General features: G+C 36.3%; 2 protein-coding genes across 3 annotated transcripts in view; one reads left to right on the forward strand and one right to left on the reverse strand.

Moving 5' to 3' along the window:
* LOC140935788 (WD repeat domain phosphoinositide-interacting protein 4-like) overlaps positions 1–1,279 on the reverse strand; it is a 135,233-nt gene extending 133,954 nt beyond the window's left edge. For both annotated transcript variants that reach the window (XM_073385351.1, XM_073385352.1), the window contains exons 1-2: positions 1,162–1,279; positions 746–820 (exon numbers count right to left, since the gene is read on the reverse strand). In XM_073385351.1, the coding sequence (XP_073241452.1) occupies positions 746–820; positions 1,162–1,210 (124 nt within the window). In that variant the 5' untranslated portion in view covers positions 1,211–1,279. The remainder of the gene's footprint in view (positions 1–745; positions 821–1,161) is intronic.
* A 243-nt stretch (positions 1,280–1,522) lies between these two features.
* LOC140935786 (uncharacterized) lies at positions 1,523–17,010 on the forward strand. Its single transcript, XM_073385350.1, has 14 exons — positions 1,523–1,642; positions 3,487–3,616; positions 4,613–4,667; positions 5,717–5,799; positions 6,708–6,777; positions 6,917–6,993; positions 7,490–7,587; positions 8,138–8,216; positions 9,465–9,527; positions 9,964–10,028; positions 11,615–11,646; positions 12,383–12,427; positions 13,190–13,306; positions 15,756–17,010. The coding sequence occupies exons 2-14, from the start codon at positions 3,531–3,533 to the stop codon at positions 15,951–15,953; spliced, it is 1,068 nt and encodes a 355-aa protein (XP_073241451.1). The 5' UTR covers positions 1,523–1,642; positions 3,487–3,530; the 3' UTR covers positions 15,954–17,010.
* The last annotated feature ends 1,558 nt before the right edge of the window (positions 17,011–18,568 follow it).

Raw genomic sequence — 18,568 nt, forward strand, 5'->3', positions numbered from 1 at the left:
CTGTTTAAATTAAACCCTTACTTGACATGTTTTTTGTATAGGGTATATGTAGAGTCCGCTTAAGTGATTAAAGAAAAAGTTCATAGGCTTCAGTTTTAAATTCTTATAATTTAACTATCGTAAGGTGTATTCAATTTGAGAAACGTTTGTGTTTCAAACCGAAATATGTACATTTTGTATATTCATACTTAGTTTATGTTGCTTTTCCTTCTTGTCTTCGTGGTGAAGATCAGTTTGTTCTTTTTTCCCTCTATTTTCCCTTCTATTTTTTCTCATCACAAGGAGCATGAGGACATGCCGCTGTCATGGTAAATGATCCTTTTTCAGATCTTCCGTTTTTTGGTAGTGAGGAATCCATATGATCTGAGATCACAAATCCGTTTTTGGATTCTCCCGCAAAAACGCAGCCGTACTTGTTATGTACTTTTTGAAAAAGGGGGTAGGGTGAGAGGATACATGTAGCTTTGAGTCCGGCGATTTGTTTGGCCTCTCCAGTTGTAGTCTTGCTGCTGGCCCAGAATATAAAATGAATGAAGTAAGGTCTTTGAGTAGACAACTTTGCTGCAATGAGTCCATGCTGGTTTTGAAGGTGTATGGCTTAGAAGGATTTTGATGTTTTGCCAGTTAAATTTTTTTCTCTTCCATCCTTTGCAATGGGATTGACCCTTTGAGGATTATCATTTTGTTTGAATGTTTATGCTTTAAATAAAACATATTATAACCATTGTAATAATAAGAGACTCACCAACACGGGCTTTTTCTGAAAGAGGTTCCACGTTGTAAATTCTAAAACCACCCTCCATTGTACAAGAAAAGCAACCTGGATATGTTAGTAGAGAATAATAATTACTATTATTTTGTTTGTCAATAACAAACGGCTCAGGCCAAGCAAGTGCACGTAAAAGAACGTTTTAATAATATGACAAATCCATGTATTCTTACCGCAAATGCCAGAGAAATAAAGTAAACGAGGAATATTTTTAGATAAATGCTTTTTCGTCAGCGTTTTGGAAAAATTGAGTGAAGGCCAGATAATTTCAGTTTTCTTAAAAGTGAAATGACTACTGCTAGCATTCCGGCCCACGAAATTTCAATCGCTGTTCTTGATTACAGGTTTATCGTGTTATATGGAATCTGCGAATGGATGCTTTAAGGTTTTACCTTGGTCTTGATTGAAATCTAGATGAAACACCTCGATTCGGCGTGTCATTTTCTTTTCGAAAGACCTCCTCCTCCGCCACGAATCCTGAGAAAAAATATGTTGTTTTTCTGTTGACGAAGCTTGGTAACCTGGCTCTTCAGATGTGCTAAAATACGATTGAATGAACTCCCGTCCCCTAGGGAATGCGGAAATCCTTAAAAGAGAACAATTCAGAGATGAATGAAACCATTAAAAAGAACGCATTTTACATTAATCCCCTATAACTTGAGAAAATTTAAATTGAATAGGTGGAATTAACGTTTGAATGGTTTCAGTTGTGAGACAAACATATTTTCGCTCCTGCATACTCTAGCCGGGTCTGTTTGACATGCTCAAGTGTGTTCGCTGGCGCGGCAAACACAAGGCAAACACACGATGAGTAGTTCTTGAAAATGTAATTCTGTGTGGCCCCGCTGCTGGTGATGAGGAAAGAGTCACTTGGTAAGTGTTTGTTATGTAAGGAAAAATTTAACGGTGAATTGTTCTGAAATAGTGTGAAATCCTTTCACTGTTTCTTGGCGCGTGTTAGCGACTAGCTGTAGAACGTGTGGACGTGCGAAGACGTGCATGTGACGAAGTGAATAACTTTTTAACCCCTGCTTTGTCCAGGACAACAACAAATTTCCAGTACTTTTCTAAATTCCCAGTTTTGCTGAAATTGGATAACCGCTAGGTATGATTAAGAGTGGTATCGACCTAGCTTAGCGAGGCAAATCAATGAAAAGGAATGAGGAACGCTATCAGTTTTCTTCTCTTTAGAAGCTTTGATAATTTTTTATGCTCTTTCACGAAAGTGAAAATGTGATAGAACTCGGAAGGAAGTAGTGGGTTCTTACCCCTACTCGTCCTTAGACTCTTTGTAAATTGGCGGTATCAAATTTATAAGAGTCACGTTTCCGTGTCACAATCAAGTGTAAAATAATCCACAGATCATACCAATTGGTCACCTTAATAATATGAATTAAGTAAGCGTAATAAAAGTTGTAGAAATTGAGCAAACGATGATCTGTTCTCAACTGCGGGGTTTTTCTATTAGCCAAGTTTGCTGGGCTGGCTTAGCTCACCTAAAACCATATTAGTATATTTTGTGTTACATGTAAAAGAATTCAATGTGAGCAGACACATGCCATGCTCACACTAATTAGGCCTTTTTACTAGAACTTTCTTCCCTCATACCAAAAAAAAATCATGTTCATAGTAAAAGGCCATGTTACAGTTGTGTACTGAGTATCCGAATCTCAAGTGGAAGTGAGCCTTGTTTTGATAGAAGCAACACTGCTCTTTCAAAATAATGTAAATAAGATTATCTAAACAATAAAAGACTGTCAAAGGACTTGCTTTTACACAAAGGCTAGTTTGCTCAGCATTCTTATCTTACAGTGTAGGGCCTTTTTATATCAGGTGAACCAGCCCTGTTAGCCAGGCTGGCCTGCTTGCTTTACTGGGCTGGCTCGGCTTATGCCATGTTTCCTTATAAAATTTTTGTTGTGTATTTATGAAAAGCTGGGCTGGCTGAGATCCCTGCTGAGATCTCAGTGAGCAGGCCAACCCACCTGACCTCATATAAACACAAGGAGAATATATTGTAGAGAAAACACGGGTACAAGCCATGAGCCGAGCCAGCCCAGTAAAATGGGCCAGCATATCTAACTGGGCTCAGGTTCACCTCTTATAAACAGGCCTTAATTTATTCACCTTATGACTGGTCCCTCAGGAAAGGAGTTAGTTTTGTATGAGATTCAGGATACAAAGAAAGTCGGTTTTACCGCTTGCCATTTGGGCAAGTTGTTGCTAGTATGTACTAGCCCAAGAGTCTTTTAAGTAGCCCAAAACAATTTTTGTTGGGCAGCGTTGATTACAGTTCTTCTGTAATTTGAATTTCCTCAAAAACTTCACTTGCCCTTTGGGCAAGTTAAGAACAGAATTTACTTGCCCGATTGCAAAATCCATTAGCCTGGGCTATTGGCCACGACTTTCTTTGCATGCTGAGATTCTTGAAAAACAAAATTAATTATCTCCCTGACCAGTCACTAACACTAAGACCCGGTATCCACATACAAATACTCCAGACTGTTCTCCATACATTTCCTTTAAGAATTAGTTGAGGGGAAAATTTGATAAAAGATCAAAGCATTTCCCTTTGTGGGATCATTTTATTAACCCTCACAACCTTTACTTGTGATTGTGTATATATTTACTGTTAGGAGAAAACGGATGTTGGTCACTTTAGGGGTTTAAAGGGTTAATATTACCTCATAACTGTCATATTGCTGTGTGACCCACAGGGTAAACTTCACCAATGATGTTAAATTGTTGACACTGAGTGACCATGTCAAAAGGAAATGATTCCCTAATAAAAAGTTCCTTAGCCTACACAGGCTGCTTCAAGACTTTCAACACTGCTTCATGTGTGAGGTAAGTAAAATTCAAAGGCTTGATCTTTGGCGTAAATATACTCTAGTCAGCAGTAGTTTTGTGGTATACTGGGTAATTGGATTAATTTGATAAGAAAATTCACAAGCATATCGTATGGCTTTCACAGCCAGTACTCAACCATTAGGTAAGGATGGCTACTGTTTCCTTCTTAATTTGTACAGGCAGCATAATACGTTCCATGCTGGTACTTTAAACTACAGTCGAACCCCGCTATTTCGAAGTCCCAGGGGAAATAGAAAAAAGTTCGAAATAGTGGGATTTCGAAAGCACCAGGGAAGTGTAAAGGATAAGGGTAAATCCAAGGGAATTCGATCTTCCTTCGAAATAGTGGTGGGGACTTTGAATTAACCAAGTTCGAAATAGCGGGGTTCGACTGTAGTTGTCATTCTTTAAGTAATAATTAAGATTTCAAAAACATCATAATGCCTCTTTTTTGTTGAAGTTGGAGTGCTATTTACCTATAATTACTAACTGAGTTCGTGGTCAATATACTGTAAGTTACAGACTGAGAAGAAAAAAGTGAGGTTCTGTAATTTATAGCTCACACTGAGAAATTGACGTTGTAATTTCTTTATCATATCTACAGGTTTAAGTGGAAAGAGTAAGATTTAAATTTGACCAAAACAGCCATTGATGATTGATTTGTGCCAAAACTCAATTAACACATTTGGGGCATTTTATTGGCTTCCAAAATCATAGCTTTGAGTTGTCCAAAATATTTTCTGTTCTCCCACACATAGTCAAAAACGACTCACAAAAAAAGATTTACAAAGTTTTTCTGTCAAGATTATTTGTTTCCTAATGAAACTTTTTGATTTAGTGGTCCATACTTCCAGTTAGAATACCAATCTACAATATTTCTGTAATATTATTTTTAGAGTGGCTCACTTGCATGTACACATAAGCTGTTTATTACTGTTTTTTAATTAATGTGGTTTTTAAAATTTTTCTGCATTTTTTTCTTTGACCTATTAGGGACAGCTGTTTAACAGTACTGGCAATTGTAACAATCATTATCTGTGCAATTAAGGTAGTTAATTTAAAAAAATGCGTGAGACTATTTGAAGTACCTTAAAGTACCTTACTTTTGAAAACTGACTTTTAAAGAAGCCAGTAACTAATATATTTTTGTTTTTGAACTCAGATAGCGAGAAAAAATTAATTATAAATAAACACTTCAAAAAACAAAACAAACAAGAAAATCTGGAAAATAAGGTGTGGTTACGCACATCCTGGTAAAAGACATTTCCCTTGGTAAAATAATAAAGTCATGGTAATTTTTACCTGGGTTTAGACTACTGTGGTGATATGTGGTTACACCGTACATGGATGACTTACCAAGGTAAAAAAGCCACTCTTACGGCCTCATTTTTGCTATTGTGGCAACAATAACTTTTGATATGGTAGGATTTTGTGTAATTTATGTCAAATTTATCCTGGTTTGTTAGTCCTGACAATTTAGCGAAGGTATACAGAATTGTTTTTTAAATATTTGCCTTAAAATTAATTCCATTGCACAGTTTTTGAATTTCTACCAGGAATTGTAAATGGTTAATGTCATTTCTACATTTAGGGCAACAAACTAGATGAAATTTTGCCTCAGAATTTCCCTGTTACTTTCAAAGTTATTGAAAACCTGTCTTGAGAACATCGATCATTCCTAAAATAGCATGAATGAAACATGTGAAAATGAACAATTTTCTTTGTTGTTTCATGTTGGTGTCTAATGAAGAGTCTTGATTGGCTTTCTTGCCTTGGGTATCAAAACACCCCAGCTATTTATCATGTTAGATATCATGGGCAGTTTCTTGGTTCTGTACGTTGACACATCCATAGATGGATATTTCCAATGGCAAATTTATCTCAGGAAAGTCTGTTCACACACACCGGGTCGAAATATTTAATTTCCTGTGGTAGAAGAATCATTTACCAGTCGCTTAAACTGTCCTTTGTAACCACACCTTTAGTTTAATTTTGGTTCCACACATGCCTGCATGATTATAGCGTGTGCATATGTACGGTACCTCACTCTTAAAATATTGGTTTTTTGATAAAATAATTATTTTTTTGTTGACTTAGCTCTACAAGCTGCATTCTCATCATCATTCCCTGATCAATCAGTATATCATTTTCTACAGTGGAATTTTGGAATGTATCCTATGGTGAGACTGATATGACAAACATCTATTTTCTCCTAACGTATCCATACATTGTCAAGAGAAATGGTTACGAGATTTAATCAAATGATCACCAAAGAGAAAACGCTTTGATCTTTTATTAAACTCTCTCAACTTGTCTCAGACTAAGGAGATGTATGAATATGAGTCTGGAGAATTTGTATGTGGATATTGGGGCTTGAAGGGTTAATTAGTACTAATACAGCTGTGCACACAAATAAACAAGCCTTGTTTTGAAATTGTAAATTTGCAAAGTTTTACACATTTTATTAATTCCCCGTGCAGCAGGGTTGAAAAGAATTACCCTCATGCATAAAGAGCGCAAAAGCAAGAATTTTGTTTTCAAACATGCATAAGAGCTATAATAATAAATTATATTATGTTATATTGAACATAATTTTTTAGAAAATCGGCTCAGTCATGATGTTAATTACATGTAGCACAGATAATTTATTACAAGTCAACTTTATTGGTCCTTCAAAGTAGTCTTCTTTTTCCTAGATGCATTCTGATGATTTTGTTCATAATTATTTTGTGTAAAATTAGACTGTCACTTTCACCAATAATTAATGATTTGGGTGTTTTTGTCATTACTTTTTTGCACAATTTTCAAAACTTTGTACAGTCGACTCTCTCCTTGTGGACACCCTGCTATAACGGATGCCATCATAATGTGGACAGCAGCTAAATTCCAGGCAAAAATGAATTACAGATGTTTGACTGAAATAAACTCCTGCTATTATGGACTATTGAGGACACTAACTTGAGGTCGCTACCCCGTGGGGTGTCCACTATAAACTAAGGGACTTGACTGTATTTAATTTCTAGTTTTCTAGTAGTTTTTGTAACTTTCAACTCTCTGTGTTTGACTCTCAAAATAATTGTTGTTTCAGTGGAATCAACTGGTTGTATTTGGCTGTCACTGCTGTGCACTTGGTATCAGAGTTCATAAAAATTACTCAAGTAAGTTGATAAGCTTAAGTTGATAACCTTTTTATTTGCGGGTAATTTCCAAAGCTAGACAAGAGGTAAAACTTAAGATAATCACAGGTTGCAGGACTTGTTTGCTTGGTGTGTAATTGATTTTTCTTTGTTTCAACAGTTTCTTATAGTTACCAATTTTCATTGCCGCTTAGCAGCCAGAATGATAGGATTTGAAACCGAGGAAAGGTTAAAAAGGTTTGTATTGATAGATTTGTGTATCATACTTTATCCATTATTATTATTATTATTATTATTATTATTGCAATTATTATAATCATTAATGAAATATTATTCTACTCTTCAGAAGATGATTCTTTTGGTGCTTTTTCAATATTATTTTTCTTACTCTTTAGGTTTTTATTGATAGATTTGTATATCATACTTTGTCCATTATTATTATTATTATTATTATTATTATTGTAATTATTATAATTATTATGGAAATATTATTCTACTCTTCAGAAGATGATTCCTTTGGTACTTTTTAAATATTATTTTTCTTACTCTTTAGCCTTGTAAAACTGCACTTTTTGTGACTACCCCCCCCCCAACCCCCTATTATGATTTCATACCTGTGGTGCTGTAGTGCAAAGGAAAATTCTAAATCTCTAGATTATCCATCTTCCTATTCAATGTTCAGTGTACTGTATTAATTGAAGTGAGACTTTTTAAAAACACTTACATCTTTTAGATACTCTAACAAAGTGTTGGGAGCTGTCTTTCTCGTCCTGTTGATTGTAGCAGTTGTTGGACTTGCAAAAATGAAGCATGAATACAAGGAATGTGCAGGTACAATATTGTGAGTGCAGCGCATACAGTATAAACTAACCATCAATCATTCAGGTTTGCTTTAAACTGCCTGTAAGATTTGAAATGATAAAAATGATTACATTACATCGTGAAGAAACTTACATTTTATCTTCCAAAAAAACTAACAACTTTGCTACCCATTACCTCATAAGGCCAGTATATATAAACAGCAATGAAATACCAAGTGAGCTTTCGTGCGAAAACTTGATATCTTCACATGTGAAAATATCACTGTTGCTATGGCTACATGATAAATTACACCTTTCACATTACATGGTCACTTGGAGATACAAAATTTCTCTTCTCATGTTGAAAAAAATATTTCACTTGTTCGCTGTGCTCACTTGTGAAATGTTTTTCAACACTCAAAGAGAAATTTCGTATCTCCGTGCGGCCATGTAATATCCTCTATGTAGGTAATGATAATTGAGTTAGTACTCAAGCATGACACATGCATACATTGATTGCTTCTCTTCGGGCTGCTGATAATTCTTTAATAACTTACTTAGTGCGTGTTTTTTTTTCACAGAACCTGAGTGGCTGCTCTTGTCAAGCATTGAAATTATTGTTGTTCAAGCTTTCATGGTCTCCGGGGTTGTTATCACAAGGTAAACAAGCATGCCTCTGCAGCTGTATCAAAGACATCTTACAATGCAGTAATCTAGAATTTACTGATATATGTAATATCGATCTTCAGATCAAAACTCCCCATCCATGAGTGAGGTTCACTTGCAATCACATTGTTACTCAGGGTTTTCAACAGTTTTTGAAGTAGGAGTTGCGTTTATTTGAGTAGGAGTTGCAAGGCCCGGAGGGCCTTGCTCTCTAGGGGGGTCTGGGGGCATGCCCCCCCAGGAAATTTTGAATTCCTAGACTCTTGGAGACGCGTTTTCCCGCATTTTGAGACGCAGAACTAGCAAATTTTAGATATCGAAAATACTGATATATTTTGATGCTTTTAGTAACTTTATTAACCACAATATTAGGGTATGCTTTAACCACATTATTACCTGCAGCATCCTTTTTTTTTTTCTTGTTGTCACTGTCAGCGACCACATCTCCTGTAAACCACGCTGTCGCTTTTTTGCCATTTTGCCGTGTTCTTGGAGACGAAATGTGGCGTTTTATATAGAGTCGCTTCAGAAACCCTTAACTACAATGTTCCCTGTAACTGAGACCCAGTCTTCGACTCGTCCTCAATGTTTACTCAACGTATTACGCAGAGAACGTATTTTAAAAGCAGACTCAAGATGTTTTGGCGAAATTCTCCAGAAAAATTTCAAGTTTGCTTGCTCGCAACAGCTTTGTGAACACTTACCACTTTTTATCAAAAGTTTTATTTGTCATATAATTTACCTAAGGGAAAGTAGGCGTCGCAAATCAAAAAAATGCCGTCGGATGCGACGGCCGACGGCTGATTTTGAAAACACTGTTACTACCGTCAAACCTCCGCTAACGCTCACCTCTCTACAACAGCCACTTTTATTCATCCCGGTGGACAAAAATCCGTACATTGACTCTTGTTAAAACCTCTCTACAACGGCCTCCTCTTTGACTTTACAACGGCCACTTTCTCCTGTCCCCAAGTTGGCTATAGGTGGCCATTGTAGAGGATTCAACTGTAATAGTCTTGCTCAGTAAATTGAGACCATTGCCTGATGAAGACCCACAGTATGCAGTCAAAATGACGCAATCTAGAACGTTATCTATAAAGTGACCGGGGCTGTCATAAAATTTTCAAGCAAGTTATAATATAACAAATAAAGTTGTTTAAAATTGACAGCCAGTTCTTAGCCCCTTATAGGCATTATATTTCACTGCAGTTTTACATCATTAACTCAATTACTTCTTTACAGGGAACTCAACAATGTGAGGATGTTAGCAGACAACAGGACAGCACAGAAGAGAGACCTATGGGGGTATTATATAAAGGCATTATTACTAACAATTCACTGCAGCAATTATTGTTAATTGCCTTTAAACAACTATAGTGATGTCCTGATTTTTCAAACCTGTTAAGTGTGCGTGTGGGGGTGGGGGGGAGTTGGTGTGGGGAGGGGGGAAGGGGGTGAAGCTTTCATGGAATTTGAAAAAAATGGGCAGTAAACTTACAGTGCTTCATAGGAGAAAGAAAGTCAGAAATGCAATTTCCTTTTTTTGTGAAAAAGCTTGGTCTATAAAGGATGGATTTTATGTCCAGAAGAATCCAAAGCAAGATGTATTGTACATGTGGTTTATCTTTCCCACAAGCCATTCAAGGATTCCCTTTAGTTTGTCAGTCACAGAGTTGCATTGTAATCAGGATCAGTTCCTTAGTAATTAAGTGTTGTTTAATTCTATTTTTTCTGTTTGCAGGATAATTTTTATTTGTGAACTGTCAGCTTTTGTCAGCATTGTCCATGACATTGTGATGAGAGTCAGTAAGTATTGCAGCATAATTATTATTATCATTTGAAGCAAATTTTTCTTTCTTTTCATTGGCCAAGAGCCCACCACGTAACCTGCAAATAACTGCCTACAAATAATGGTCTGCTCATGCGCAATGCCATCCAACCGTGTTTGGCTGCAAATAATATTCTGCAAATGCGTAAAGAAACGGTGCTTTTCTCCTTCTTGGGATCGCTGTTGCGTGAAAATGGCAGATCGCTTGCTTCCCAAGGATATTCAATAAAAAACAAACTCAGTGTCAGATTGAATGATAAAACAAATTATTATTGAACTCGGTTATTGCAAAATATCGTGATTTTCCTTTGGCTTCGGCAAATAATTGATCTGCTTGCCACAGACAAATAATATTATGATATTTTGCTCAACCTTGTTCAATAATTGTTAATTATTGAGCAGTAGTAATAATATTTTATAGTCAAAATAAGTGGCTAAGAATCATTCAAAACTGTGTCAACAAGGAACTGCTCCACTGCTTTTCACTGCATTGTCAGGGTGGAATGAAGGGGTTACTCTTTAAATCATAGACCCAGGGAGGTCCCACATAATAACTGAATTAACCTGGTCAAAAATTGCAGTTAGCCTTAAAAAGTACCTCAAAAAGTTATATTTTTTTCGGTTAACCCTTTAAGCCCCAATACCCACATATGAATTCTCCAGGGCCAAGTTGTTTGAAGGCCAATTATCACTAACCTGAGGTTAAATTTTAATCTGGGTTTCTTTGTCTTTCATTCAAAAGCATTTACTATGATAATTTTCTCTATTCTTTAAAGATCATCTTATCATCATTGTAGACAATAAAGAATGAAACTGAATTTGCTTTTAAAGCTTTCAAATCTGAATTCAAATTCTGCACAAACCCTGGGTCATCTTAACCCTCAATCACAGACAAAAGTAGTTGGGAAGGAATTACAACTGAACAGTAGTCCATTTTAATCCTCAAAAAAGATAGTTTTCTCTTTTGCTAAGTATCCCCGTCCCCCCTATTCAATGTTGGGATGTAACAGAACAATATTATTACGCGCACAAACAGTAACATTTTGCTCAACATTGGGCCAGGGGTGGGGGGAGGAAGGAAAAAATCAACCTTCCCAACACTTTTGACGATGATTGTAGCTTTGAACAACTTGGCCCAGCGACTGTTCTCTGTAGATTTCCTTACAGAATAATGTTATTAGTGAAGTGAATGTGATAAAAGATCAAAGCATTCTTTCCTTTGCAATCATTTTATTAAGTCTTATTACTTATTATTTCCCATTGCTTTCTCATTACCTCTGGACTATGTATGGACATTGTTGGGAGAAAATTGATGTTATTCACTGTTGGGACTTAAAGGATTAAAGATTCTGTCAGGAACACCACAGAAATCCAGATCCAGGAAAAACTAAGATTTTAGAATGGCCATTTTAATTTTGAAACCTTTGCAGCCACCAGTGTAACAGTTATTGAACTAGGATGTAGACATGCAATGTCTTAATAAAACTAAATTTGTCCTTTATCCATTGTAGAATCAATTTCGTGTCATTGGCACTTTTGATGAACAGTTTAACTTTTTTTGCAGCAGGACCAGAGAATAAATGCCAAGGAATTTTTGTGAGTAAAAGAATAATTTATTGTTGTTGTTTGCTTACAGTGAAATATTATCCTGACCTTTTGGTTACATTATGTCTTTTGGAGGTTCTACTGTATTGAACAACATTTCAAAGTGTCTCCTATTATTTTGAATTAAAGGTGTTTTCCTACGGCAATATTCATCTTGCTAATCACCATAATTATAATAACTTAATGGAAAGATTAGTAAAGAGAAGACATTGTTGTGTAATTTGCTACTCCTGACAAACATCATAAGAGATTGTTGAATGGACTAGTTGGACTATTTTAATAGCTTCACACATTCTGTTGGTCAACTCTCTGTTATCTTGGTTTGTTATTAATTGGTGTGATGGGATATATGAACATGGGTACAGAGGTTCAGAATTATCTTTTTTCAGTAGTAGCAAGTCTTGCAAAATCCAAGTTACTGTTTAATATGTTTTTAACCGAAGAAAAAAGGCAATACTTCATGATGCCAGCCCTGGTTATCCCCACCAAATGATGATGAAATTCCTTACTGACGACACGACACTGATCATGATATGGGAAGTGCTTCCTATTGGTTGAAGCAAATTTGTAGCCTATCAGAAGCACTATACCCAGATCAGTGTTACAACATCTGTATGGAATTTCTGCACTTGTTCCTCTGACTTCACAAGGAAACAACTTTCCTGGGCGGCGTCACAAAATGTTGGCTGTCTTCACTCTGCCTTATGTGTTCTTATTCTACTTCCAGTCAACAAATGCAGCGGGCTATACAGCAGTTTACATCACTGTCAATGTGAGTTACATTAATTTAATGTTCTTTATGTGTCTGAGATGTAGTGTATCTTCTCACATATTATTATTATTGTCATTGTTATTTCCTTTAAGTTCATGTCATAGTCCAACATAATAACTAGATCCATTCCTCAGGGATAGTGCCTTTCTTAGGGATGCCACTAAGGGCTGGCAGCCAGCTAATTTTGCTGGGTAATTTTGAATGTGCAGTTGAGTAAGAAAGCCTGCTTGACTAATAAAAGCCTGCTTAGTTTTTTCCATAGTTACGTCCCTGCTTTCTTAAGTTATGGGATGTTGACATAGAATGATTTTCTGTAGTTCTTGTATTTTGATGTTTTGTTGTTGGGTGGGCCCGTAGTATTTCTGTTATTCTTTTGGCTTTCATTTCTCACATTCATTCAATCTCAATCTCAATCTCAAGGTCCTTATATTTTGCTAGTTTTTCAGTAACTTTTATTGGGGTGCTCCCTTCAGTTGGGATAGTTATGTGAATGAGTAGGCAGCTTTTTTCTTTTTTGCTCTTGACGATGATGTTGTTGGTCTATAATAGCCTTGATCTCATGATCTCTTTGGCTTGTCCCACAAGATTGTGATAAGATTTTTTCTCTTACTACTTGTACCATTTGTCTTTTCCATCAGTGTTTAAGAATTCTGTTCCAGTGTAGTTATTTGGTGACCTTGTTATCATCGTTATCAATATTAATATTGTTACACGTAAGTATGTGTGTAAATTAAATAATTATAAATTTTTTTTTTGCCTCAGATTGTTAGATGGCTGTTACCACTGTGGGCCATGGCAGCAATATTTGACACAGAAAACAATGAGTGCAGTCAGGATGATTATGTGGCGCCTATATTCGCCGTGACAGATGACTCAGGGGTGGGTACTGCAGCTATTATTTTTGTTCATATTATTGTCTACTAATGACACCTAAATACTTTCTATTTTTGTCAAATTTAGAGCATAAGACATACACGTGCCATTGTGGGGTGTTGTAATTCTCCTGCCTTGTGGTACATGTACACAACCGTGTCCCCGTGGCTTTTCCCTTAAAAATGGGTGGGGCAGGAAAAGGCCCTGGCATTGGCCGGTCACGTTTCCCCTCATACATCCTAGTCCTGGGTGTAATAAATTAGTGCTATGTGAAAAGCTAAAATTACCGGTATGCGTAACCTCACAGCGCGCGATCTTGGGCTTCCTTTAATATCTCTTGACAATTAACGAAACGTTTTACAAGATTTCCTTTTTGTCACAGAAACTGGCCACGGTAATTTTTTGCTTTCCTCCGATTCTTATGAAGGGGACAGCGAGTAACATTTGTAAAAAAAAAAAAGTCCGCTTTCTTGACTTTGGTGATATTTTATTCCATTTCTTGTGAAGTGGGGCTCTGTACACAGCCCAGTTCTATTCACCTTAACACTCAGCCTTATCATAGCGACACGCTTTGTTTTAGACTTATACTGTATGACCTGTATTTTTAAAAAATTCATTGACCTCTGTGATCAAACAACTGGCAACAAAGAAAGACTTGGGTCCTTTTTAAATAGACAGCGCTCAATCAATCAATCAGTCAATCTTCCCTTTGATATAAGGAAACTCCTTTGTACTTATCCTTGGAAAAGAAAAGATATCAGAGGTCTTCAAATGTTTCAGATCGGCGACCTGTCATTGTTCCTGGCAGGATTGAGGGATGACTTGCATCCAGCGTGGAGATGTGTTTGTTTCATGGTTGGGTTGTAGAGAAGACCAGACTCCATAAAGCATTTTGATGAACAATTCTATTTCAATTATGTTCAATTTGTTTAAATTCACTGCAGATGCTGGAGGCAAAGACTGGCATTTTTGTTTGACATTGGACAAAATCACTTTCCGATTGATTGTACAGTAATTCCACAGTCACGATGAATTTCTGTCGCAGTACTAGTCGATAACAGCTTATCTCAACTCTGAAGCATTGGACATATTTTGTACGTGATAATGTAGAGCTGGTGCGCCCTTCCATAAACTTGTAGCATTTGAATTGTGCGCAATTAAATGGATCTTAAGCTTTTGAATCGCATACACGCGAAATTTTGACATAGTTTGTGATGCTGTTATTTTCCATCATTACTCCCTCTGACTTTTGTCAGCGCAAAACCAGCAGATTGCATATAAATTAGCTTTTCAGGAATATTTAGGCTTTACACGTGACCAGCTGATGCCAGGGCCTTTTCCCACCCCACCCATTTTTTAAGGGAAAAGCTCTGGGGATGAGGTTGGCATGTACAGAAACCAATAAATTAGTAATTTGTTGTACACCTTTTTATTTTTTTGTTTTATGTTGCTCTAACAAATCTCACATGAAAGTGCTTTTTCCTTATGAGGTTGTTTATGAAATGATAAGAATTAATTCAATGTATTCTGTAGGACTTGGTAGCGTACCATCTTTACTTACAGATCATTTAGAGTTGCAACACGATGCCAACTTTGTCCAACAGATAGTGCAATATAAATGGCTTTTTTTAGCACTTATCCACTGAGTTGTGTCTTATCTTCAGGATACCTCTGTTCAAAGCAACAAAACCTAAGGTCTCATGTTTAATTACCTGTGAAAAATCTTACAAAACTTTAATCTTTTTTAAAAATGGATGACAACTGACCAGGGTTGTCACTAAGATTTCAAGTTGCCGGGTAAATACAACAAGTAGGCGGGGAATCAAACAGCTAGCAGTTTCTGTTGGTTCTATTTTTCTTCTATTTTCCTATGAAAGTAGCCGGGGGCCATGTTCGTAGTAGCTGGGAGAAATCCCCGGCCCCCGCCTCTTAATGACACCCCTGACAACTGACTGAGGTTGCCCTATATGCAGAACAATTATATCATAAAAAAAAAATTATGAGGTTGACAATTTAATAAGATATTTATACCTCCCAACAAGGTGGTTTTTCTTTTTTTGGGGGGGGAGGGGTTGACGGGGTGGGAGGGCTTACCACACAGAAGTATCCTTTAAGAAAACGGATTTTAAAGACTTCTTCCACTCTTACTCTTGCTTAGGGAATTTCCAAGGACATTCTGTACATTTATTACTCAGTAACATTTCTTTCCTGTTTTTGTTAGGTTGTCTGTCTTACAAATGGGGAGTTTAGTCTCTTGCCCTCCCCCACAGACATCCTGTTACCCTCATTATTTAATATTGGGAAACTGGAAAACTGTTGTGAAGTAAAAAAATATCAGTAAAGTAACAATGATATGGCACCTTCCTTTGACATGTTTCTGTTAAGAGTATGAGAGGTTTGCAAGTTTCAACCAGTCAGTTACAAAATTCTAATTCTTACTATTGACTTGTTTTAGCACTTCACATCAGAATTTCGCCCCAGAGGAAACAGTTTCCACTACAAGCATTTGCATGATGGTGTTGATGCTGCTGACCGACCCCTCATTCCACCTTTTGCCTCCCGCTCCAAATCCCTGTCAAGCATGGGTTCATCTTATGGATCAACAATCCAAGGTTCCAGAGGCTCCTATGATAGGTATCCGCCTATTTCATAACAGTGTACAGTATTCAAAAATGGAGTCTTGATCCACAGAGTAAAATGCAAGGCAGCAACAGTGTTAGCTTGCTGTAGAAGGCAGAATTTGCTTTAACCCTTGTGTGGTCGTTTATTGTCTAAAAATCTTAGGTTGTAAAGTGCTGAAGATATTGAGAACTGTTACTGTTGGCTCCTACAGCATACAAGCTGTCTTGCCAAGACTACAGCAATATACTGCAGTGTACATACACATGCTTCAGCAATTCAATAATTGAAATGCTCTTATCATAGCAGTCAGCATATTCATATTCTGCTCATTACTTGAGATTAATTTTAATTTCAATTCAAATCATGAAATCATTACGTGGAATGAAAACTCTATTTTTCAAAATTAATAATGACTCCACAAAGTGATTAGGTCATATTTTTCCTAAATTTAAGGAGAATGATCTGGGAGTATTGAGTGCTAAAATATTAGCACCACCATCAAGGGAAATTAATGTTAACCTCTAGATTTAAAGTCAATGTTTTTGTTTATTATAAACAGCTGTAAATTTTATTAATGATGGCCCTTAAAATGGAATTTTTACTTTGTAAATACACAATGCAGTTACATTATGCATAAAATAATATGTGTGTTCCCTTTCTATGGGCTATACTGTACTTTGCCTTTTGCAAAAATAAATCTAATAATAACAATCCCAGGCAATAAAATGGTCAAGAATGGCATAAGAATGAGATACATATTTTTGCAGTCAGCGACTTCAAAATTCATAATTCAGTGTATTGAACATAATATTCCAAATTTGATAGAGCACCAAATATTTAGTCCTAAGTAGCACCAAAAAGTAAAGAACCTAATGGAATGACAGGTTCAAGTTTTGAAAAGAAGCTTGGTTTTTAGACCTTCAGTAAAATAGACTTAAGAAAAAGAATAACATTGCCAATATAACACTACTTCAGTTAACATATAGTAGAGACAGCATTGTAACCCTGTGTTTTTGTTGGGACTGTCAATGAATTTGTAAATGGTGGTATTATTATTTATTTGTTAAATTAAACCAAAGTCTATGTCACCAGCTGCAGTGGTTTATATCTTATAAATATATTGTAGAGCATGAGAACTGTGAAAAATATATTAGGAAACATACAGAACTTTTTCTTGATGTACTTTGTATAGTTTAATAATATCAGGGATTGAGTAAGGTTTTGTGATTGATCATCTTAAACTAATTAAGAATGATTTGATTACTCCCCTGCCAGCTTATTGATGATCAGTTTATCAAAAAATGAAAATGCAGGAAAAAAATCTGTGAGCAAAATTACACTGTGCTAACGGAAACATAATATTCTAGTTTTGTTCTTTTTGTGTGTGTGACAGTGGCGAATTGCATTGCCAATTCTTTACTTTAAATCAATGCACTGTTCAGTGAAAGGTGGGCTGAGTACTATTTTCTTATTTTGAAAAACTCTTGGAGTTTGTCATTTATAGTCCACATTTACCTCCTCCAATCTACACTGTAAATCCTTTTATAGTTAATTGTTGCATATTTGGTGTTTTATTTTAAGAAGCTCACGATCTTTTGACGTTTCTTTCAATAGACCCCTTTAGCTTGTATGTTTTGTTTTCCCTATACAGGTCATGTGATAATACTCTCAAGTACTGTTTCGTTCAAATTCTGTCTTATTCACATGCATATCTATGCATAATTTGTAAAAAAACAAAGGGTAAATTTCCCCGGAACCTCTATTGGGAAAACAAAAAAAAAGGTGAACAGGTCTATTAAAAGATTATTTTGTATCGTTCAAAGTAATGTGTGTTGCCTAATTTCAAACCAAGAGGGGCTGGGTCGAGTTTGTTCATTATGGGATAAACAACACGCGAGTGACATAGTCAGAAAGAGTACATTGAGGTTAGAAACATTTTTTAAGTTTGGTGTTTATTGGGCCTATGTTGAACAAGATAAAGCCATTCATAAGAAACATAAATGTCTGGGCAGTGTGTCCTTTAATTCATCTCTTATAAATTTTCAAGTTTTTTAATAGCTGTATCTTGTTCAGTCTTGGCCCGATTGACACCAAACTTGAGATTTTTCCTAACCTAATATGCTATTTCTGACCATGTGGGTCTCGTGTTGAGACCCTGTTCAGTTTAATACTAGGCAATAGCTCTCCCCATTTACCTTAGAAGTAAGGCAGGGAGTAAAAACAAACAACATTGTTCCACAGACTTGAAAAGAAAAGGTTTTTGTGAGTTGTGGATTGTAACTGCTAGATTTAGACTTTTTTTCATAATTTTAATGGGAATCCATGCCCTGTGCGTGGGTACTCTGCCAGTAGCTAGGGATTTCACTAGTGGAAGTATATGAAAGGGAAGGGAAATCTGTCATTTCAGTCTGTAAAAAGGTCGCAAAGGGCTAAGAGATGCATTTTTTGGCTGTGAAAAAGTTACGAAAACACTCTGGTTTTGTGAAGACAGTGCATTTCCAGCAGTGAAAAGGGATGCAAAGTTCTGAACTAGGTATGTGAAAGGGGTACCATTAAGAAGGCCTGTGAAAGGGGTACCTTTTCTGTCCAAAATGAAGTATAAATTCTCCCCGCCCTAACCCCTTTCTTGGTAATCCCGCCACTCAC

The sequence above is a fragment of the Porites lutea genome, chromosome 4 (genome assembly GCF_958299795.1).
Source record: "Porites lutea chromosome 4, jaPorLute2.1, whole genome shotgun sequence".
Lineage (NCBI taxonomy): Eukaryota > Metazoa > Cnidaria > Anthozoa > Scleractinia > Poritidae > Porites > Porites lutea.

What these genes read in the sequence shown, in the direction of transcription:
- LOC140935786 (XM_073385350.1), top strand. Translation starts at nt 3,531, where the DNA reads ATGTCAAAAGGAAATGATTCCCTAATAAAAAGTTCCTTAGCCTACACA. An exon ending in TCATTATCTGTGCAATTAAG is followed by an intron (nt 4,668 to 5,716) that starts GTAGTTAATTTA and finishes TTGTTGACTTAG; the next exon opens with CTCTACAAGCTGCATTCTCA. An exon ending in ACCGAGGAAAGGTTAAAAAG is followed by an intron (nt 6,994 to 7,489) that starts GTTTGTATTGAT and finishes TACATCTTTTAG; the next exon opens with ATACTCTAACAAAGTGTTGG.